Source organism: Heteronotia binoei, chromosome 7 (genome assembly GCF_032191835.1).
Source record: "Heteronotia binoei isolate CCM8104 ecotype False Entrance Well chromosome 7, APGP_CSIRO_Hbin_v1, whole genome shotgun sequence".
NCBI classification, from domain to species: Eukaryota; Metazoa; Chordata; class Lepidosauria; order Squamata; family Gekkonidae; genus Heteronotia; species Heteronotia binoei.
The window spans coordinates 25,437,459-25,462,091 of NC_083229.1; the positions used below are offsets into that span (position 1 = coordinate 25,437,459).

Here is a 24,633-nt window from a genome sequence, read left to right on the forward strand (position 1 = left end):
ATGTGTTCTTCTGTCCACCCAGCTTCATTTAAATCAGGCCTTGAATTTGTGACTTCTGCTTTAGCACAAACCACAGTTTGCTTTTATGTTTAAACCAAGAAACAGTAACTTGTACTTCCCATCCAAATTTTGATTGAAGTCACTTTCAACATAAGTAGAGCCTGCTGGATCAGACCTCTGGTCCATCTAGTCCAACTGGTCCAGCATATTGTTTTACACAGCACCCAACCAGTTGCACTGGAAGACCAAACAAGCAGGGCATAAAGGCAGAGCCCTTCCACTGCTGCTGCCTCCTAACCGTTGTTATTCTGTTTCCTCTGTAAATGTAAACCCTAACCCCATCAGCTTCCCACCGCTTTCACAATCATCCCCCAATTTATCTCATTGTTAATTCTTATATTTAGAAGTACAAGTTGGCTCTGCATTTCTGAAACATTTAGGAAAGGTAATATTGTGTATATAACAAATATTTATTTTGCAGATTGTAAAACTGGCTACCTACGGAATGCTCCCCAAAAACCTTCTCAGAAGAACCATGATGCAAAGACTGCATCTCTTTCCAGATGATGTAAGTCAAAAGCTGAATCATTATCTAGTTCAGTGGTTGATCTGTCCTAAATAAAGCACTTCATACACTAAAAGATGCTACAGAAATAATTTACTGCACAGTCCTGTTGCTAATGAAGAATGAATGTTTTATTCCAGTACAGTTCAAATTTCAAATAAATGTTACTGACAAAAATGAAATACATCTGTTTACAAAGCATTCACACATCCTTAAACTTTTATATCTGAAAGGCATTGTAAGTGTGAATCTTGAGATTTGCCTGGGTAGCATACTGTGTTTCTAGGTTTAATTGTAATTTGCTAATATTGGTGCATGTCTCAATCTTGCCTAAATAGAGCAGCAAAATTGCTGAATACAGATTAGGTAGAATATTCAGTACAGTATGCATTCAAACTATTCGTCATCTTATGATTTGAGAATTTTTCTGTCTTAATGTATATGTCTTAAAAGTAGACTGGAAGTCCTTCAAAGGATAGAAGTTACCATATGTTAGCATTGTTTAAGGTTTTTCTTCAATGGGATTTTGTGGGCCTTTTTCAAATTAATATAGAACTTCTTGATAGTACAGACAGATACAATGGGATATAGTCTTTCCTAACTATGATGCTTACCTCTGTTGGATTGTTTGTCCAGAATACATGCTTAAAAGAGAGTTTCTAAAATTTTAGGACTCACACTTTAGATTCTCACACATCACTCTCAGATCATAGGTATGACCTAGAATTTCTTTGCATACACAAGGAATTCTTGCCCAACCAAAAGAGAGGGGTGATGGTCCAGTGGGAGAGCATCTCTGTTTTGCATGCAGAAGGTCCCAGGTTCAATCCTCAGCATCTCCAGGAAAAAATATCAAGTTGTAGGTGATGTGAAAGACCTCAGAGCTGCTGCCAGTTGAGTAGACAATATTGACCTTTATGGACCAAGGGTCTGATTTATAAGGCAGCTTCATGTGTTTAAAGAGCTCTCCTGTCCGATTTGCAGTTTAGGGAACACTGTGCTAGGATCTCTGTCATCCATTTGCCTGTTAGTACTCTGGATTAAGAAATGTGTACCTTTTAGCATTCAGCTAATGAGGATCCCAGGGGCTGCAGAATGGTTCATGTTGTCAGAATTGCTTTTGAACTCAGGGGTGCTTTGAGATGACCTCATAAAAATAATTAAAATTAAAAAATGCATCAAAGTGTGGATCAAGCAGCATAAAACACCAAGTCACAAAATAGAATTGAACCAGCATTACGATGTATCCAGCAGGAGGCAGCTGTCTCAGGGTCCCTTGGCAGAGCATTTCAAAAACTGGGCACCACAATTGAGAAGGCTTTGCCTCATGTCCTCTGTGATCTTAGCTGGTCGAAGGGCAGAACTCCCAGCAGGGAATCATTCACTGACCAAAGGCATGAGAAAGAAGAAATGAGAGAAGATGGATGATCTCTCAGGTAAGCAGGGCTCAAGGCGCTGAGGGCTCTGAAGGCTCAAACCAGCACCTTGAAGTGGAAATACAGATACATAGTGCCACCACATCAATTCCCATAGCAGACTGAGTGAATAGATGAAATCGCATTACTATTTTGGCCCACAATTGTGTGCTCCTGTGGGGGCCCAAGTTTAAGCAACAGATGGCAAGAGTGGAGATGGCTGCCTTACCTTTCCTTTCCTCAGGCTTTATTATCATCCTACGTCACCCCAGAGTCGGAAACGACTGGTGCTTGCACAGGGGACTGCTTTTGCCTTTTTACTTTAAAGGCTTAAGATAAAATAACATGTTACAAATCAAAAATTTCATTAGCAAAATGGAGCTGTCATGCAACCTTGCCCTTGGCTGCAAAAGGCCAATTTGCCATGTGTCTGGCAACCTTAGGGTTGAATAGACCGTATAGTTGTTCTTGCTGTTGATCTCTCATGTCCGTCATTTTTGATTTAGAGTAATCAAACTAAGGCAGCACTTAGACATGGCAAGAAACAGGTCTGTCAACAGGGGGTGCTGACACAGCTTGATTGCTTGCATCAGCCCTCCTCTCGTGCCTGGAGAGTGACTGAAAACTCTCTGGTTTGGGGAGCTTTCAGTCAGGTTCCAGTTTGCCAAGACATCTCAGTGCTTGTGCCAGCAAATTGGAGTTTTGTTGCACCATGAAACAAGATTCTAAATCATTGTCTAATTCTAGTTTAAAATGCCCATTTGTGAAGGGAAGCAGATAGTAGTTTGCCAAGGCACCGGCATTCAGGCGTCACAGAAGAATTGGATCTTGACCAGTGACTTTCCATAGTTTTCAGTTGTACCTTTCTTTCATTTTCAATTGCACTTCATGCCACTACACATGAAAGTAAGCTGCACAAGCAGATTGTGCGGCCACAGCAATAAGTTGTGTTCATGTTCCATCCTGGACAAACCTCTCTCCCTGTCAAGACACCTGCACATGGTCTGAGTCAAAACAAGACTAATAATGGTCTAAGAATTATACATAACCTAAATGTGATGGGAGGTGGTGGCAAATGATAATAAAGAGTTCAAGATGAACTTTGGTGTTTTGTATTGTCATTCTTCCCAGGTTATTCCTGAAGAAATGCGTAAAAATTTGGTAGAACACCTTCCACAGCCCCGTAAAGTGCCCAGGAGGTTAGATGAATACACGCAAGAGGAAATAGATGCTTTCCCAAGGATCTGGACTCCGTAAGTGTCTAATAGTCCTTGAAAAGGGTGTTTATGACTGCTTACGTGATAATTAGCTTTTAAAGAATTCATTTTCCTTTAAGTAGATAAGACATGCTTTAAGTATGCCTTTGAGGCAGGCAGTGCTTTTGAATGTAGAGCTACATTCCTTCAGGTTTAGGATTATTTTAAGTAGTTGATGGTTTTTCTTTTTTAAAAAAAAATCATTCTGTATATCTGGAGTAAATTAAAAACTGTATGGTCTTAAAGCTGGTTCAAGAAATAACGGGTACACAAACAAAATCAAATCATCTTTTCGTCCTCTGGAGGGCAGTTTTCTGAACAGTCATGATTGCATCTCTGTTAAAGCAAACACAGTAGTATGATTTTGTGTGGGATATTTTTGATAGAAAAAAACCCACCAGGCTACCAGGGTTAGGTTACGATCCTGAAAACCCTCACTGGTAAGGCATGCCATTGGAGACTCGAATATAAAGCACAAAGAGGAAGAGGCACAGATCTGATTAAATTTCCCTTACCTAATCAAGCTGGCATCTTGAAACCATTACATCAAGTATTCACATCAGAGGTGCCTCTTAAGGGCAGCTGATACCACCCCTACGGAGAACAGGCTTTGGTGAAATGAGGATATTTTCCGCTTTCTCCCACTCCATCACTCTCGTTGCTGCTTTAGTTGCTGCAGGCAGGTGTTTTTTACTGAGAGACAGTGGTTGTAAAAGCAAACATGAAGTCAGGATCGGCAGTCTGTTTTGGCAGTCCACCTCCAACATGGTTTTGCTCGTATCTGAAGACCATCTGTGGAGCAAGTGTCATGTTCTCCACTTCCAGACTTGAAACATTCCTTGGCCATTCACCAATATTGTATATATGTACCTGTATCTTTTCATGATACAGAAAATAATTGTGTATTGTAATTACTTAGAATGCAGGAATACTCAGTGCATTAGTATCTCCTGGATCAGATTGAAAGAGGGACGTAATGAATCTGAGATTTATGTATTTATTTTATTAGATTTTTTATCCTGCCCCACCCCCAGAATGGGGGAGAGAAAGTCCTCAGAGCTGGAATCAGCTCTCCGTTTTGACCTCATTGTTGAAGGTGGTTTCTTTTTTTGCAAACTGAACTTTCCAGGCTGCTTATCGTGGAGTGATCATAAGGGGGTATCAAAATCCTTTGATGGTCCAGGTGTTTCCTTTCCCCAAAGCACTTTGTGTTTCAATCAGCTGATGTAACATAGTGGCCAAGACAACCCAGATTTTGCTACAGCCGTGACCTCATTTGGACGGCCTTGAACAAAATACTGTTATTTCAATACACATATCCCATCTTTAAGAAAGAAATAATAATAAAGTAGTACCTTATAGGGCTGTTTATTGAGTGGGAGTAGCACTTTTTTGTACTCCAAAAGCGCTCTCTTTCTACACACACGCATACATACACATACTCTCAGATTTGCATAAATGTAAGTACTGTTGTAATATCTTGGTGTAATTTACATTACTTGATTTGGTATTTCAGAACACTTAAGGTAGTTAAGAAGCAAGGAATCAGGAAACCCATCCTACTACTGATGCTTATTGGACTGCTCATCAGATCTCCCAAGGACTAGGGTTTCAATCCAAAAAGTAAATCTGGCGAGGAAAGACCAGGATTCAATTGTGACGTGTGCCCTACTAAGATCTTACCATCATCCCTAGGAGTTGTCAGCATATAGCTATTAGTTGCAGTCTCTTTGGCTTGCTTTGAAAATGTGTTTTGCTTTAACATACATTAAGAATCTTGCTTAAACCTCAAAAGGAAGTTGGGAAAAATCAAAAGAGCTGTTCTGCCTTTTACTGCAAAGTGGGGGAGAAGCATGCAATTTCCCCTCATAGAAACAAGATGAAGCGATTACAGCTCAAAATACCCTTCAAGCAAGAGTCTTGGGTGAAGGAAGAATAGTTTGGAAAATATCTGGAGACAAAACTGGATATGATTTATCCAGTCAGATTGATACCAATCTTGTCAAACCGTTTCATCATTCTGAAAAGTAAGGCAATGGATGTTTTAATAAAATCCTTACTAATTTTAGGTCTACGAAATCAACATCTATTATCACCCCAATTATAAGGAGGTTACAGGAAGCTATCTGATTTAACAGAGAGATGTGGCATGGTTATTACATGCAAAAATTGTACTTGGCAGGAGAGCTTATAATTTAGTTAGCGCATTAAAGGTGTCTGTCTTCAATTGTAAATATTAGGCAGCATTTCAGGTGGAAAATTACAGGCCCCTTCAGCTCCAGCTGTCTTGAGGAAAGGCAAGAACCCAGTAAGTCACAGCAGGGTAAATCATGCATCTGTGGAAGTGGCCCACTTGCTTTGCTTCTTCAGAGAGAGAATGTGCATTTTCCCCAACCTCCCAAGAGCAAAAGTTATTCTACCAAATTCTTTAATCCCAGAGCAGGGGGGAGGGGGGGCAGCAGCCTTGTTAAGCATTAACAGCAAAATGGCTGTCTGTGAACTGGGATGTTTTGGTTCAGTTCACATGGCAGGCTTTGACACACCATATGGTTTTCTAAAAGCTTCTGTTCTATCTCCAGGGGCCAGTAATACAGACTACACCACTGACATAAACATGTATTGAAAGGAGCATTTGAAATGGGCTGCATGGGTACTAGGTAGTATTACTACAGAATGCAGGAACATTTTCAAGCCCTCCTGTAGCCCATTTTAATGTGTGTCGTTCATAAAAATGTTGACATGCCTTCCTTCAATCACTTCAGCACAAGCCGTTCTAATTAATGGCATACCCTTCCTTTGTCCTCATGCAATGCTAGAGGACTATATTTAGTAATCTAATAAGATCCATTTTTTAAAATTGCCTCTTCCGTCTCTCACAATTGTAACAGGAGGAATTGTAGAGGTGGGCTGCTGCAATCGTTTGGTTGTTACTCTTGTGATTCAAAAATGTTTTTGTGGATTTGTGGGAACGATATCCTGGTGTGAGCCTGTGAGCTTCTGAGCAGTTTCTAAAAGGGAAGCCTCTTTGATTAGCTTGGCTTCAGTAGGAGGATGTCCCAGTACTATAGAAACAACCATCCTCTTGTGGAAGACATCATCTGTTTGCTGCAAGAATTTTAGGGAGCTGTGGTCATATTTGTTGGAATTTTGAATATTTATATTGTATGTCTAGGCAATGTCTAAAGTTCAGTCATTATAGTTTGAGATATGTTTACCTGTCAATCAGACTAGAGCTGTTGGAATGTTAAGCAGAGGCTTGGAAAATGACGGTTAAAGAAGAGCAGTTGGCAGTTCTGTGTTAGGATCTGGAGTGAGCTGACTGAGTAACAACTTGTTAGTGATGGCTTAGAGAATGTAGTCTATAGTGTTAGTATTTTCATCCTTACCTCTTTAGAAATAAAATATATTTTTCGATATTAAAGATCTCTCAACTCTTTTGTGATCCAGTGGTCCATTGAACTATCTGGGAAAGTTTAAATAATTTCCCTCACAAAATTTCCAACAGTATTCACTCAAAAGATGGAAAGATTAAAACATAAGGAAGATAAGATTTACGTTGGTGAGTATGTTTGCAGTTCACAAACATGTTTAAGATGGATAAGGTGGTAATTCCAGTGTTGGTTGTTATGCAAAAACACGCTGAGAATTAGCTACTTTTTTGTTCAGTTTAAAGATCCTGTTTGACACTAAAGATTTGAATATGAGTTTTAGCCCACATAGTCAAGATAATATTTTATATTTTTCCTCTTTTCAACATGAATAGAAATGTTGGATCAGAAAGTTGCAATGAAAGCTATTTTGGCTTCATTCCTAGGCTTGGAAAAGGCAAAAAGTAAATTAACTTGAAGGTTTTTAAAAACTTGAATTTAAGTAAAGACTGCCATGTAAATGTTGTATTCTGTCTGTTGAACCTAAACTGGTTTGTGTCCCTGAATAAGCCTTCCTTAATCCTCAAGTATGATTATGAATGCTGCAGTTAATAAACTTCTCAACAAATGTTGAGAAATTCTGTATTCCAGGATTACTTTCCCGAATCAATAGTTTTCTGTACAATAGAGAGAAGTAAAGAGGCACTGAATTCCTCAGCTGCTGAAGGTGTGTACTCCAGGGGGTACTAAATTACTAAATGCTTTGCTTGCAAGCTGTAGTAACCTGAATAGAATTTATTTCTCCCCTAGAGGAACACTTACACAAATAGTCAGGTACTTGAAAAGAGGTGCTTGCTTTCCCTTGGAGATGAAGGTTTTGCCCAGTGGCTGAGAGCCAGACTGACAGAACAGCATTCTAACAGGTTGGCTTTTAAAAAAAAAAAAGGTCAGCAAATCCACATTTAAGCCTTTCAGCTGTTTAAAGTTAATCCCATGATTTCTCTCTTAAGTATTATATTGCTTTCCTTCCTAACCTTTTTTTTCTCCAGTTAAAATTCCAGCTGCAGTAAAGCCTTTGTTCTTGTCAGCTAAAGCATATATGCAGTATCCACTGAACCACAAGAGGCATAGCAAGATCATAAAATGCTGTAAAATAGTTTATGTAGAATTGTAATTAGAATGATACAGAAGGAACTGAAGCAGGAAGATTGCTCAGTGAAAATAAGTCAGTTAAGAAATTCAGGACATGATATTTGTGGATGCCTTTTCATGGTGTTACATCTGTTCTGTTTCTTCAAGTAAATTCTTAAGAGCTTCCTTCTGTTTCTAAATATAGGGCTCACAGGCATGCTCCAGATCATGACTGTGTCTCAAGGCTACCATTTTTGCTTTGCCTCCTAGGATAGTGTTGCTGGTGACTCTCCCCCAGAAGTCACCCATCTATCAGCATCGGACAAAGAGACCATGAGTTCCAGTCAGGCTTCTTGTGGAATACCAAAGCTGGAAAATAAAATAGTGTTTAGAAGAAGACAACAACTGCAGATTTATACCCTGCCCTTCTCTCTGAATCGGAGACTCAGCGCTGCTTACAATCTCCTTTATCTTCCTCCCCCACAACAGACACCCTGTGAGGTGGGTGGGGCTGAGAGGGCTCTCACAGCAGCTGCCCTTTCAAGGACAACCTCTGCCAGAGCTATGGCTGACCCAAGGCCATTCCAGCAGCTGCAAGTGGAGGAGTGGGGAATCAAACCCGGTTCTCCTAGATAAGAGTCCGCACACTTAACCACTACACCAAACTGGCTCTTAGAGCAGAGGTGTCGAACTCATTTGTTATGAGCGCCAGATATGACATAAATATCACTTTGTTGGGCAAGGCCATGCGTACAATAAAATGTAACACGAGGTGCAAGAGAAATAAACTTTATAAAGGATAGAGGATGCTGAATGACAATAGCAGGCTTGATTGGATTAGGTTTGATATGCAAGGAGGTAGTAAGTGGGGAGAGCAATTCTATCCAGGAGGATTCAGTCCAGAAGGGTGCAAAGAATAAATGGACATAAACCCCGTGGGCTTTCCGTAAGTCGGATTCAACTTGACAGCACTGCCCACCACCAAAGTGTAAAATACAAGCTGTTTTGTGAATAACATATTTCTAAGTTGTTTTTTGCATAATTATATAAAAAACACTAAAGAAAAACTATCTGGTGCAGAACACTAAAGAAAAACTATTGAAAACGTAGTTTATTAAGGAAGCATGAAAGATGGGTGATGACATTTTATTACGTGGCTGTACTGCTGTCATCAGCTAGTAATAATGCCACATTCCTGTGTGTACAGTATTAATGATATGGAAGGCAATGATCGTAAGTTAGGCACAATGGGTTTTTACAGCTCAATGCTAAGGAATAATGGGCTAAATTTTTAGCTGCTGAAGCATAGTAATGACCAGATTTGACCTCAAGATGTCAGAGTGCAAAGTGGTTTTTTTTTTCTTGTCTAGGATTTTTCAGGCTCGCACAGACAATGGATTTGATTATTTAAGAGATCTAGAACAAGATGAGTTGTGGTCTGATCCCTGTACCTGTGGCTAAGGAATCTGTTGGCATCATCTTCAGATCCTGGGAAGAGGCTGCAGGGAGGGAGACACATTTCAGTGGTTTAAGAGATTTGTGGTTTAGATATATGTGTTTGGGCTTTGGTTTTCAGCATAGCATGTTTAAGAAACCATTGCTCTAAAATGGGGGAGTTTGCAGATCACCTTGGAAAGAGGTGTTTCAGGTGATTCCCTGGTACAAAACTAACTCATTTTAAACCCCTTTTCCAACCTGCTTGCATAACCAGAGTCTCACAGCGCCCCCCCCCCCCCTCATATATCCGCTGATGTTCCCAGAAGGATGTTAGTGAACTTGACCTAGGGGAGCTGGACCTGCTAAAACTTCTGCAACTGTGTCAAATTCATTGTTCACCTATCCCATGGTGAGGAATGGTCCAAACAGTTGCCACAGCAAATATCTGTAGCTCATGGGCCTCAGAGCTTTTTGTGGGCTCAGGGGATAGTTTTGCTACAGACAAGCTCTACTCTCCTGCAGGGCTGCATAAGCATCCCAGGGCCAAGGGGCCAATAGAAAGGGGAGTCTGAAAGGAAGTTATTTTGGTGGCAGTGGAGGAATCAGCATGTGGCTACCTTAAGAACATCTTCGGCCAACAGTGAGAGTTGCATAAGAGTTACCTCGCTCATTTAAATGTGTCATATTAATGCTTATGCTTTGATTCAGATTTCTGCAATCCAAATCCTATCGCATTGTTTGGGCATTGCATCCCATTGATTCTGTTGACTTTCTCTGTGAGAAAGGTGGACTGTAAATAGCATAAATAAACATTAAAAATTGTATTATTATGAAAATGGAAAGCTGTCAAAACATCATTGATTGTAAAATGGTAAAGGCCATAGGTTCTCTGCAAAAGTTGTTCTCTCTGAAAGAGAGACCTTTCTGAGAAGTTTTTTTTTTTCCTTAGCAGTAACCCACTTTGCAAAACTCTGTTCTATACGTGAAATTTTGTGGGGAGGTAGAGGATTAAATTAGAAGTCTGAAAGGTGGTTTCATAAATATCCTATACCATACTGTGATCAGATTCATTATACCTAAATTACTGGTTGCACAAGAAAACTTGCTTATTATGGATTCTGAATCTTCTCTCAGCAGCTTCCTGCAGCTCTCCTTGGAGTTGTTTATTTTGGTCCTAATATGCAGCGACTGAAGCTGTTTTGCTTTTTTCATCTTTCTGTCATGGAGAGTGGGTTTTTCACAGGGATCGCTTTTGTTAGGTGTAATAGATCCATCCCAGGAAGGTGAAGAGAACATCTTTGAGTCACGTTATTCTTCTGAAATCATGGCCACATTACCATTATTCTTTTGCCCGTTGAGGAAAGATTTGAGAACCAGTAGAAGACATCCCATTGTTAAGTTCCCAGAGGAGGTAAAATAATGGCCTGGTTTTGTGCCCACATGCTCCCCTCTGACTTCCCCTTGTACATGGAGTATGGTTGAACATTTCCAGGTTTGGGAAGGCTTCATGCAAACTCCGGTGTGTGGCATTCACGCAACTGCCTTATAACTGGATCTGTCAAAGTTGGTATTGTTTACTCAGACTGGCAATGACTTTCACCTACTTCCTGATCCTGAGGATTGAATTTAAGACCTTCTGCATTTAAAGCATGTGCTCAGCCACTGAGCCATGTTCCCCACAGGTGTCTTGGCAACTTGGATTTTGCTTCTCTCCACAAACGGATTCTAAATCAAGAAAGGCGGGAAGCAGAATGAAGAGTGCGTGCAAACCAAGCTACAGCCTGGCTTTGTGCACACTTTAACAGTGGTCAAGTTTGCTGCTTGGATGCAACCATAGAATTGAACTTTCTTTTGTAAAGTAGCCATCTTGAACGTAGGTAAGGCCCAAGCGGGCAAGGAGATGGTGGGGGGGGGGGACCTGGATTGGCAAGGATGCAGTGAGCCATTGTGGGAAGTAGCAACTAGAGGCTTCTGGGAGACTGTAACTGGTTAGAGAAACAGAAAAGTACCCAGGAATGGAGAAGTCCTTGGCCGAGGGCTGCTGGGCAGGAGGCAGCAGCTTAGAGAGGAGCCCCCAGAAAAACAGGAAGAAGCTACAGCTGCCAGTGCAGTCCCAAGGAATTTTTGCTTTCCTGTGCCTTCACTATTAGCCACAGGCTGGAATGAGGCAGGAGTCATGAGCGGCTCACCATCCAGTCTGCAAACTTCAGCAGACATTTCTAATAATATTGCCTTTCTAGCCTGGCCAGTAATTTCCATACAGGCTCACTCCAAATGAGTGAGTTTCTACTTCAAGCTGTAGAAGGCAGGAATTGCCTTCAGGTGCCAATGACATGAACATTTTGGGTGTTGTAGAACAGCTGAAGTTATTTCTGTCAGGAATCCATGGGGAGGATTTAAGTGTGGGTGCGAGAGGAACCCTCACACTTTGCAGAGAGGTCAAGTCAGCAATGATTCTCTGTCTGGGGAAAAAAATTCACTCCTTCCCTAAAGGAACTGAAGTTCAGACTCATTGGTGCCCCTTTCAACTTTACATTTGTCCCATATCTCTGTGTCAGATCATTGGTGTAGGCTGTTAATACATTAGCTGCAAGGCACTGACCCCATGCAATGCTGACGTGAGCTTAATTCTTGTCTGAAAAATTGGACGTGCTTGGCAGAAAGGTGATGAATACCTGCCACTCACTTTTTTGCTGAGGGGGTCACTTTTCTGACTGATGGGGGTGGGGCTGCAGGAAGCAAGGGAAATGCAGTTTTGAAGGCTTCCGAGCTGTCGTGCCAGATGTGATTTAACTTCTTAAGTCCCACAGACAAGGTTTGGTACTTCTGTGTTTGCAATTTAAAAAAAATCTATAGGCATGATAAAGGTGAAGGTTGCTTTTGAGATGGAACTGACAGTAAAATTGGCTGTTGATGATACTAACTGTTCATTGTCATCTCTGAATATGCTGCTTGGTAAATGACTGGTGCTTGCACAGGGGACTACCTTTTTATCATAGAGCAAGAGAATTTTGAAGGCAAATAGTCTGAGGGAGTATTTTGTTTTGTTTCTCCCCAAGTGATATGTGCTTCAGGATCTTCCGTTACTGGAGCCTTTGAAAGTGGTATAATATATTCCCAGTTATATAGGCTCCTCTGCTTATAATCTAGAAGGAAAGTGAGTGTTTCTTTTTATCCGAACCAAATATTGCCTTATATGTGTGTCTTTTGGATTCTGTTTTTCCCAGGCCATTTTGGATAGCCAGTTTGGTGTAGTGGTTAAGTGTGCGGACTCTTATCTGGGAAAGCCGGGTTTGATTCCCCACTCCTCCACTTGCACCTGCTGGAATGGCCTTGGGTCAGCCATAGCTCTGGTAGGAGTTGTCCTTGAAAGGGCAGCTGCTGTGAGAGCCCTCTCCAGCCCCACCCACCTCACAGGGTGTCTGTTGTGGGGGAGGAAGGGAAAGGAGATTGTGAGCCGCTCTGAGACTCTTCGGAGTGGAGGGTGGGGGATATAAATCTAATATCTTCATCTACCTCACAGGGTGTCTGTTGTGGGGGGAGGGGGGAAGGTAAAGGAGATTGTGAGCCGCTCTGAGACTCCTCGGAGTGGAGGGCGGGATATAAATCCAATATCATCATCTTCTTCTTCTTCTAAATGTTGGTGTGCTTTAATTCCCTCCCTGCTTTACATGGTGAAATTTTCACAATTAAGGTGATGGAGAAATTACATTTCTTTTTCTTGACTTCCATGTTGGTCAGTATTCCAAATGGCTAGTATTATTTGTCACCTAAATGTCAAAGAACTACAAAAAATAGTGTTTGGTAAATCTCCTAGAAAATCTTCTATGGTTCTGTTAAATTATTGTTATATCTGCTTTGAGACATATGGGGCAAAAATTGACAACTTTGGATACTAGGTGGTTATCTGATACAAATGATTATTTGCTAGACCCACATGGACCATGATAATGATGATGTACCTTTTCCTGTATGATCCACTGAAAGTTTGAAACCAAACTTAAATTAATTACAATTAACTGTGATTCCATTAGCTTCATCAAGATTGAAGGATAGTTTTCTCTGAATCGGGGCCCAGTAACTGCTCAGTTGTATTTAATACGTAAAAATAATGAATATAAGGAAAGAAGCTGATGAAATCAGAGTCTTGGCTTCAGATTTCTTTCAAGGACCCATTGGCTGTCTTGCCCCAAATTTACTGCCTTTGCATATTATATAGTACAGGGGTGGCCAAACGTGCTTAATGTAACAGCCACATAGAATAAATGTCAGATGTTTGAGAGAAGGCAGGAAGACAAATGGAAGGAAGGAGAGGTGGAAAGAAAGCATCTTTAACATCAAATGCATTCTCCAAGCCACCAGTTGGCTTGGAGAAGTGATTTAAAGAGAGAAAAGTCATTTCCAGGTTGGCCAACAGGGCGATGAGGGCTTTTGAGAGCCATACAAAATGTGTGAAAGAGCCACAGTTTGGCCACCCCAGATATAGTACTAGCTTTGAAAGCCGTTGTGATGGCTAGCAATGGAACGTGTTCCTTGCCCTCAAAGGTTACAACATCCTCCTAGCTCAAAATATATTCTGCCACCTTCACCCACCACTCATATGAACATATGAAGCTGCCTTACACTGAATCAGACCCTTGGTCCATCAAAGTCAGTATTGTCTTCTCAGACTGGCAGCGGCTCTCCAGGGTCTCAAGCTGAGGTTTTTCACACCTATTTGCCTGGACCCTTTTTTGGAGATGCCAGGGATTGAACCTGGGACCTTCTGCTTACCAAGCAGATGCTCTACCACTGAGCCACAGTCCCTCCCCTCCTTCCATGTCCAATAGCTCCACCTTTTACATCATCAGCCAGATCCCTGCATTTGTTCTGCAGCAGATTGCTAGGCAGAAAAGACCCCCTTCACTGGAATATGCTGTCTGTGGTTTTGCCAGAGGGAACTCTGCAGCCACTCTGTTGAGATTTGACAAAATGCTACCATAGGCTGCTTTCACTAGAGCTTCTTGAGCAAATTAACTCTTGATTCCCTCCCCCACTTTCAGACGGTTCTGCCTAATGAAATGTCTGTTTCAACAAGTGAAAATAGTTTGTAAGCACTGGAATATGGAAAGCCCTATTTAGTTCTGGCAGATTTCTTCTTTTTAATAGCAACTATTGGAATATGTGCCCTACATTGGTTTAGTCTATTGGTGTATCTGGTCCAGTATTACACACTTTTGACTGGCTGTCTGAACTTTTAGACAGTGGCTTCTCTCAGCTTTGCATTCTCCTTTTAAATTAGAACTAGGGATTGGGTCTTGGACCTTATGTCCTTTTGGGGGGGGGGGTCATATAACATTAAATTAACTCTGTGTACACTCTGTTGTTTCAAAGGTAATGTCAGCTATGGGTTAGCACTGTGACAAGAAGACTGCTTACGTGTTACAGTTGTTAATTTATTTGCTTCCAGTTTTGCACAAGTCATAGCAGGCTGCTGCATTGGAGACAATTAATTCTGGTTTGCATCTCTCATCCGGATTAGGATTGCAAATCAGCTTCAAAGTGTGGTTCTCAGTCCTAGTTTGGAATGCAGGTCACAAATGTATTATGTGCACATAAAGGAGAGTGCAACAGCCAATTCATTCCTTTCATGCCAGCAAGGCATGGTTTTGGCATTACATCTGAACCACCCCTGTATAGAAGTTGCTTGTTGGCTGAGCACTGCTGTGGAAACTGTGTCAAAAAAGTCCAAAGTGCATACCCATGCAGTTGCTCATACTGGTCACCATTTTGTGTTGAGACAGGATTTGTGTTGGCACGGTGTTCTTCAGCGCCACATCATTCCCGCCCCCCAAAGATTGCCCCATTTCTTTTTTATATTGGAGCAGCAGCAGCCAAGAGATAAGGGCGTTTTGTGATAATAACATACTTCTCACCAAAAGCATTGTATATCCATTCTTTTCACGTCCCCCTTCTTACCTCCTCCTACCTCTTAAATTAACTAAAGCATTCTTTTGAGTTTTGCAAACAAATTCCTTTTTTAAAGTGGTACATTAGTGGGGGGGGGGTAATTACTCATCTTAGAGAACTTAGAGAAGCAGTCCGCTTGTGGAGAGGGCGGGATATAAGCTTAATGAAATAAATAAATACAGATTGGGACAACCTGCTGTGGTTTTGCGATGTATAAAAATTATAAGTCTGAACCAAGAAGGACAGACATAAGGTAGATGAGTAATTTTATTTTCTTTGGAAGAAACGCTGTACCAGCAATGCCACTTTGGTTTTAAAGCATTTTCGCACGTGTCTCCTTGGGCAGAAATCTGGGTTCAGGCTTGCTGAATGTAATACAGTTTGAATGCTGAGCTGGTAGCTGGTTTGTCTCTTGGAACTGGGATTGCTTTGGGGGTCTCAGCATTCCATTCAGCCCCTTCAGATGTGTTGAGCAAATATTGATGAGGGAAATGAGAAAAAAAAATTGGTATTTTTGTGTTGTGCGTGTGCACACCTGGAAGTCATATTGACCTCTGGTGACTGGCCACTACTAGGGACCTGGAGGCTATTCAGAAAGGCAGCTGAATAAAGCCTGCCCCTGTTCTCCCAACTTGGTATTTCAAGGAGTTCTCCCATCCAAGCACTAACCAGAGTAGACCCTTTCTAGAGGCGACCCTGCTTAGCTTCCAAGATCTGATGAGATTGGACTTAGCTGGGCTATCCAGGTCAAGGTGGAAATGAGCAAATATTGAGGGAAATCACTGGCCACAGTTAGCAGCCCCTGTCTCCTTTGTGAAGAATTGGGGGCTGAAACAATGGCTTTGCAAACCCTGTCTCATTGCTGGTAATGCAAAGTGCTGAAATGATTCAGAAAGGCTAGAGGGAATTTGCTAGTGACAGGACTGATATTTATGGCTGGCTGCTTTCCATCTTCATAAGAAAAGGTCATGGGACCAAAAGTCCTATTCCCACGGGAGAGCAGTAGGTCGGCCGGCCACCATGCTATCAATACTCCCTCTAAGCTGTGGAGTCTTGTGAACAAAAATTCTGCTTTGTGAGCTACTGGCATTAAAAAGTGTGAGCTTCTGTATACATTAATTTGCTCTAGGGCCATTTTTCCTGACCCAAGACAAAAATGTGTGAGCCAGAAGCTAAAAAACTGTGAGCTAGCTCACACTAACTCAGCTTAGAGGGAACACTGCATGTTATACTACAGCATGGTCATGCCAGACATACGTTGTATGCATAAAAGGCCTTGAACCATGTGGTTCTTCTCATAAGGAGGAGGAAGGGCGAGAGAGAGAGGATATGTTAATAGCCATTATGTGTAGTACCTGCATTGTACTTTGTTAAAGGTAATGAAGTGAGGATCCTATGGGCACACCCACACACATTTTCCCCACATAAACAGGATTTTTAGTACAATTAAGTGTAACAGCCAAGTCATTCCTTTCATGCCAGCAAGGCATGGTTTGGCATTACACCTGAACCATCCCTGTATAGAGGTTGCTTGTTGGCTCCAATTAATTTTCTCCCTGTCAAAGGAGCATTTAGGGAAGGGGTCTTATTATGGGAAGCTCCCTATGGTCTTCCACCCAAGGGATTGCTCAGATCACACCTCCTTAGTATTAGGTGTTCCTGGGCTGTTCTTTGGGCCAAGGATAAAGATAATTCAGAGAGTGCTGATTTTGAGTATTGGCACCACCAGCTGTCAGGTCTGTCCTGAGAGAGACAGTGTTATTTTTATACATCCCAAATGTCCTCTGATCTCCCCAAGAAGAAAAGAATGTTTTGACTTGCCTTCAGTTCCTGTTCTTTAGAGGACAAGAGTATTTGGAATATGCTTATGGGCACCAGACAGGACCTCGTCAAGGTGTTTGCCATGTGCTTCTCCAGTTTTCCCTTGCCATGTTGGATTAAGAACGGAATGTTTGCTTGTTCTGCAGTTCTGGAGCCTTCTGGGAGGCAAGGGAGGCCACCTTCTGTTGGTAGGGGCAGGAGGGTTCTCCCAGTTCTGAAAGCCACTTTCTAGCCTCTCTTAGATTGGGAATTTTCAGTGAGATGAATCCCAGGTGCTCTGCTTTGCAGAGTTTGAAGCTTTCCGCCTGCTTAAAGAGAAGCCTTCCTCTAATTTAAGCGGATCTCTGTCAGAGAAAGTAAAGATTTCCCTTTTTGTTAATAAAGTGTTTTACAGTTGTGTTTGCCCTTGGAAAAATCCCTTGTTAAGCAACCACAAAACTGGCAAACTTCTGTGAATAGCTGTGGCTTGTCCAAGAGGTACAGAATGAGTCCATGGGAATGTGCATTGGAACTTGGACCCTTGAGCATTATTTTCGAAGCACAATAGATTTCCTGTAAGTAACAACAGTCACAGCTGTCTGTGGTTTTGGTGCTCGATAGCTGATGTCCAGAGTAGGATTGTGTGTTGCTGGCAAGCCTAAACATCTGCACTCCCCGCTGTATTGTGTACTGGACAGGGAGGCTTTCCCAGTCCATATAATTCTTCCTGTAAAGCACTTCTTCCTTGCCCCAGTTCATCAAGATTTCTTCCAAAAGATCTCCATTTCCTGGTTGACGTTGCAAAGGTCATGGACTTCCTTAGGTGACACGGATCTAGCTGATTTGTTCCAACAGCAGAATAATTAGTGTGTTTTTGTTAGGGGGATTTTAGAGACAGAACTTCAGATGGATGTCCATCGACACTCTCAAGTGTTTTCTGAGCCTATCTTTTTGGATTGGAGTTGTTCTGTTCCGTAAACTTATATTCCCTTTGGCAAAACACTGGGGCCATGGCTGCCAAAAGCTATCTCCTTTAGGACTGAACAGTAATAGAGCCTGAAACTCTTTGTGTAAAGCCAAAGCTAAGCAAGAAAAAGACTGTTTGTCTTTGTTTTGAAAACCAATAGGAAGAAAGGAAGGAACCAATGGCTTGGGGGAGGAGTTTGATTGCCTTTGTTTTTGTTAACACTCCACACACACACACACACACACACGCAGAGTTCATTCCTACACTCCACTGACTTCTAGAAAGTTGGAAATCGGGGCTCTGATTTTCTCAGACCTACATGTTGAGGGGCACTAGGACAGGACCTCATAGGGATGCCAGTTTTGTTCCTTTCCAATTCAGACAAAATCTGTAACTGCAGTTGCTCACGTTCATTCCATTTTCCTTCCCTTTCTCCTTTCAAAACACAGGCAGAAAGCTTCTTGGAAAAGGGAATGGCCCTTTTGGCTTATGTTGCACTGTAGAGAACAGCTAAGTTTTTAAAAAACAAAACAAAAAACAGACAAACTTTGCAGCATTGATTCAACATAGGATTGTAGAGAAATTTGACATTAGTACAAACATAGTTTAATTTAAACATCTCCTTTTAAAATTTATATATATTCCCGGTAATGATGTCCCAATGTTAGTATGTGCTACAACAGCCAGTTTGCCAGTATTTTAAGCTCGTTGTGTCTTATTTCCCCCCTGGAAATGCTGCAGGAAAGCCTGAGGATGTATCATCTGTAGGCTTCCTGCTTTCTTTACCTCTGAAGTTGCAGGTGAAGGAGCCCTTGGTGGCCTTGTCTGCTCTCAACAGTGCAACATAGCAAACAGTCTAAAGTGCCAGTAGCTTTGTCTTTTATAGCTGTCAGCACAAAGACTATACAAGGAGCGTGCAAACGCAGAATAAAGAGGGAAGAGCACCATTGAAACACTAAGCTAACAATACTCCAGTAGATTATAGCACATGGTTCGGTAGTAAAGAGTTTAATGAAACAAACATAATGTAAAATGTGTCAGTTGGCTGGTAAAAGCGATGTTGTATTGGTATCCTGGAGAATCTCTACACCACCTTAGTTAAAAACCTAAAGAATGCTTTTGGAAAGTGCAACATTCCAAGATTTCCATATGGTTATTGTTCAGACTACACTGCAGGGTTTAGGCTCCGGATCATTGAGAAACTTTGCATGGCAGGTAGATATTGAACTCCGAAGCCTGCCTTCCTTTTTAGCAGATGAATGATGCTACAACTAACTTCAGCAATTAGCATCTATTCACAGGAACTCCAGGTTCTGTGGGGTCAGGAGAACTGGAGGCTTTCTTATTACGTTCATTAAATCATCATGGTCTTTTTCTCTAGCTTTCCTTACCATATTAGGTACACAAATATTCCTTGGTTTATATGTTGAAAATTGTCTAGTTATCTTGTTTGTATGATTTTGGGGGAAAGGAGGGAAAAGCGGTACAAGGTGTATTTTTTTATTTATTTAGGAATTTCCATGCCACCTCTCCAGGAAACCTAGCTGAGGTAGCCTGCAAAATAAAGCATAATTAATGCATAAAACATTAAACATTAATTAAAACCCAGCATTACAAATCCACCCAGAGTGCAAGAGCAAAGCACCAAACAGCTTAAAATGAATTTAACAGTTTCCAGTCTAAAAACACAGTTTAGAATTGGTGCTTAAGAGATTCAACCCCATAATTAAAATCTTGGTTAAACAGAAATGTTTTGGCCTGGTGCCAGGTGAACCATTACTCGAAAAGCCCCCTCTCTGTTTGCCACCCACGTCATCTCTGACAAAGAGGGGGCATAGGGCCCAGAGCTCAGGGAGGAAGATCATAGCAGCGTGGGAGGAGGCAGGCCTGAAGTACCCTAAATCAAGTTTTCCTAGAAGAGTTCACTGTTTTTGTTTTCACCTGCAGAGGTGGCTTTTGGAGGCTGACATAGCCATAGGTAAACTCTCAAAGAACAATTTGTTTTGTTTTTGTGTTTGTCTCTTACTGTTTTACTTTTCAGGTGCCAGTATTCTGGTTGCTTTATTTTGCAGGCTATCTCTCTAATTATATTTATTTTTTTCTTGTTATTTGCAGGCCTATAGATTTTGAATGGAAGTAGCAGGGAGAGTCCAAAGGAATGGGAAGTGGAGCCTCCATCTCTTCTGAGCGCTGTACCTACTGGCATCTCATAGTTCAGTCACGCCTTTAGAAATTTGCTGTAAATAGTGGAAATATTTTTTTATATGTACATTACTGTTGGCCAAAATGAATAATCTTTGATAACTGAAACTGAGACTGCATGCTTAAAAAAAACCTCACCACCTTTATTTGGTAAGTAGTGACAATAAAACTACTTCATAAAACTTTTTGAGATATCTGCACATTTGTCTATATACGAAGCTTCTTTGGCCTTTGGGTGAACTTATTTTGATGACTTAATTGCTGCGTGATGCACAGAAAGGTTGAGCAAATGTGCTGGGTGTTAAAGTGGCACATTCCCATCGAAGTCTACAGTTGACTGGTGATCTCACACTGAATTCCAGGCACTGTATTCCAACAAGGGCCTTCACACAGGCATTCCTTGCTGGGTTGAGAAGCAAGCACCAAGTAGATGGTTGGCTCTGTCCACGTCAGCCCCGTGAGCTAGAGGTGGTTAGAACAAATGCTTTTCTGTCAGGAGGCAAAATGAGGAGTATTTGGATTCAGGAGCCCATCAGCAATCTCTAAACAACTAATAGCACCAACCTTTTATTGGGTAGGTAGGCGTTTTCAGATAGCAAAGCCTGTAATGGATTATGAACAGAGAAGTTGACCAAACGTTAAAGAATTTGCATTAAAATGCAGTCTGCTGGGGCAGAAACGCATCATCCCAAATAGGTGGGTGGATATTTGAGATAGACACTTCAGCTGTTCATCCTGTGTGAAATGCTTCACGGTTGTTTTTAATTTTTGTTAGACCATCTGGGAAAGTCTGTTGACTCTCCTAAGCTTAAAGAGTGACTAGATTTTGGAGGCAATTTTGAAACTGTACATCTGTCTCCTGCTATTCTTGACAAAGAGATAAAATGCTAAATAAAACACGATGAAATCAGTTAAATGAGTGTTATTAATGATTTGTTATTGAGGTACTGTGAGCAGTTCTCCTATGATGTCAGTCACTCATTCACATAAAGTTAATGCAGTTATCAATACTGGAAATTTAGGATTGAATTCTAACACTATAAAAGTCATTCTGAAAGCTTGTAAGAAATATTTTGGCTGTTATTCCAGTTTCTTTGAACATGTTTGTCTTATGCTGTGAGGCAAAAAGTGAAAATTCAAAGCTTATATGCAGTGAATTCAGTCTTGTTGCAAGAATGTATGGCATTATTTTGTTTATTCATTATATTTATGATATTTTAACCCAGCTTTCTCTAACAACAGATTCAAGGCTGGTTAATATAATCATACCGCTTGTAAGAACATTAGACAGTCTGTATACTTTAGCCATATAAAACCAGGAAAATTTAACTTTTTATCAGCCTTTAATGCAAATGAGCTAGGAAGCTTTAGGCAAAGATTCATAACAAACCTCCTAAGTGTTTATTCAAAAGGCTAGTTGAGTCCAGTGGGACTTGCTTCTAACTAAAACACTCACATAAGGTTGTAGTCATTGTGTTATTTATCAGTTCTTAAAATTCACCCTTGTCCCTTAGCTGTCATTTGCAGCTCTTCTAGTTCCTATTTATTTTAGATATTTTATATACCACTCTCCTGTGCAGTAAGCACTACTACACAAACACCAATTAACAGCATAAAAACTAAGGCATAATTAAACTCAGTGGGGAAAAAATTGTCCTACATGAGTCTTCTAAAACAGGCAAGCCTTTGAAAGGCATAGGAAGGCTGCTAAGGAGCAGCAAAGCTCTTGGGGGAAGGATCTTCCACAATTTGGGGGCTCCTGCTGAAAAGGCCTTTGCCTGCGCCCTAGCCAAATGGATCAGAAAAATCTGGTTTCCTGTAGTAGATTCCCTTTGGCCAATCTTGGAGCATAGACGGGACCCTATGTGGAGAAGTCGTCCTTTTAAGTACTTTGGACCCATATCCCTTGGCCCCTGTTGAATTTTTATTTAGATAATTGACAGTGCAATCCTGAAAATGCTTCCACACTAAACAAAGGAGTAAGGTTTTGCCTAGGATTTCTTTTCTTATATTGTGCTTTTCTGTGCAGGGTCAGTTGCACACACAGGGCCACTGACAAAAATTAAAATTAGAGTAAAAAAGAAAAAACACAGGCATGTGTAAATTTTTCCCATGCGCTCTTACAATGGATTATCAAAGTAGGGAATCAACCGCCCTTTGAGATTAGCAGTGAATATGATTCTTTCAGAACTGGCCAGATACCAGTTTTGTGGCAAACCTCCATCAACAGCCTCACTGTTGAATTTTGCCCAGCCGAAGGTTCTAAGCAGTCTCCAAAGGTAGCCCCTTGTAGAGTGTGTTGCATTAAGACAGACTAGATGGGCTCAGAATATGCATGAATATAGCCAGATGATGGTTATTGAGGAACGGCTGCGGTTGCAGTACCAGTCAAAGTTGGTTAAAGGCACTATGTGCCGCAAAGTAATCCTATTACTTGATTCCTTGTGACAGAAGTAAACGTTCTGCTTCAAAGAATACACTTGCATTAGCTGGGCTTTTTTGGATTGTTATACATAGTTCAAGAATTTTCCCAAGACTTGCTGCTTAGCAGTTCTTCCTATTCGACAGGCTTCCCATCTCTGGCTCCTCAAAGACAGCTCTTCAAAGCAGTCTCTTTGTCCCTTGTGTCAATGTTAATCCTACATAAAAACACTCCAAACTGTTTGTTCAAATATTGTGATGTCTCCCAGACCATTTAGAAAACTGGGGTTGCATTGTACATGATATACAAAGTACTATAAATAATTCCCTTTCAGTTTTTGATTTAGGAACGACTCCAACTGATCCAAGTAGATGATATCATCGCATGCTGTCTACTGCCAGTCAAGGACTGTGGTTTATGCGACTTTTGATTTTGTGGCACAATATGCTTAGCTAATGGATCAGATAGTCATCTAAAGTAAATCCTCATCACTCCCAAAGCCCCACCAGCTGCAAGATTAGCTCATGATTTTTGAAGCCTTGTCTAAATACACAGCGGAGATCTTGGACAGGATATCTAGTATGACTTTTGAGAGTGTAATTGTAGGAATTGTACCAAGTTGCATTCGACAGAAACCAGTACTGAAAAAGATAGGTTGGACCAGAATCTTTTCTGCTAAGGTTTTCAAGGTGTATAAAGCTGCTTTTTGTACCATGCTGCCTAAAACACATGCTCTCTAAAGCACTGACTACATATGATGATTGGAATTCCTGGCATGTATGTGATTGGAATTCCTGGCATGTAATGTGGCCTTTAGAAGCATACAAGGGTGGAAAATCTTAATCTAGGCTGTGTGCTAAAGAAGGGAGGTTAACTCTTCCTCCTTGTCATCCAAATGCACATCCTGAACCTAACCCAGAAAAGACAAAGATTTGGATCTGTCTTTTCTTTCCCTGCTGAGACTTAAAGCAGGAAGTTGGAGGCCATCCTTCCTTAGTTTGGGAAGGAACTTAGGAACAGGAGTGGAATTCTAGCAGGAGTTCCTTTGCATATTAGGCCACACCTTCCTGATGCAGCCAATCCTCCAAGAGCTTACAAAAAAGAACCTTGTAAGCTCTTGGAGGATTGGCTACATCAGGGATGTGTGGCCTAATATGCAAAGGAGCTCCTGCTAGAATTCCACCCCTGCATAGGAGCATTAACTGAGGGGAACTTTGACTCTTAAAATTTTATTCCCTGGAAAGCTTTATTGATCTTTAAGGTGCTTCTGGATTCAGATCTCGCTCTTCTGCTGCAGACTGACATGGCTACCCCACATGAAAATTATTTACTTACATTACATACAGTCTGCCTTTCTCACTGAGACTCAAGGCAGAATTACGCAGTGTAAGTCAATGCAATCACCAGGATGGGACATCCAATAAGTAATGTAATAAGGGATGGCTGAAAGCCGCCGGGTTCCCTGGAGCTTCTCTTTAAGGCATTAGTATGGCTAGAGTTCCAGACATGGTATTCCAGTGTTGCATGTAGACTGGCCCTAAAAGAGGCAACTGGGTTCATGCTAATTGAAGTTTGGTTTGGTTATACCATCTATGGCACAATTTCCCAGCCTTCCACCACCAGCACTTCATTTTCCTGCTTTAGATGCTCACTTTATGCCTTAACTCGTTAGTTAATAGTGAATTCTCAGAACAAGTGCTGCAGAGGGTGGTGGATACATTCAAAATCATTCAAAACATGTTACAAAAAGAGCTCAGACAATTCACTAGAATTAAAACACAGATTAAATTTTGGAACCCTACTGGCCTATTTCTTAACACGAAATGCAAACAAATGTTATTGTCCAGTGCCACCAAATCCTGTAGGCTGACTTAGTAAATAAGAACCTTTTAGCTCATTTGAAATGCAGCACTTGTTCTGGGGGAGAGACGGTGGCTCAGTGGTAGAGCATCTGCTTGGTAAACAGAAGGTCCCAGGTTCAATCCCCAGCATCTCCAACTAAAAAAAGGGTCCAGGCAAGTAGGTGTGAAAAACCTCAGCTTGAGACCCTGGAAAGCCAGTCTGAGTAGACAATACTGACTTAGATGGACCAAGGTCTGATTCAGTATAAGGCAGCTTCAT

The 24,633-nt window shown here is 41.3% G+C and overlaps 1 protein-coding gene and 1 non-coding gene across 2 annotated transcripts in view; both read left to right on the plus strand.

Annotated features, from left to right (window-relative positions):
- MRPL13 (mitochondrial ribosomal protein L13) overlaps positions 1 to 21,006 on the plus strand; it is a 41,629-nt gene extending 20,623 nt beyond the window's left edge. The window contains exons 5-7 of the mRNA XM_060243261.1: positions 482 to 568; positions 3,112 to 3,233; positions 20,004 to 21,006. Of these exons, the coding sequence (XP_060099244.1) occupies positions 482 to 568; positions 3,112 to 3,233; positions 20,004 to 20,028 (234 nt within the window). The 3' untranslated portion in view covers positions 20,029 to 21,006. The remainder of the gene's footprint in view (positions 1 to 481; positions 569 to 3,111; positions 3,234 to 20,003) is intronic.
- Positions 9,545 to 9,679, plus strand: LOC132575610 (small nucleolar RNA SNORA5). Its single transcript, XR_009555698.1, has one exon. It is a non-coding gene; the product is annotated as a small nucleolar RNA SNORA5 (small nucleolar RNA).
- Positions 21,007 to 24,633: the final 3,627 nt, after the last annotated feature.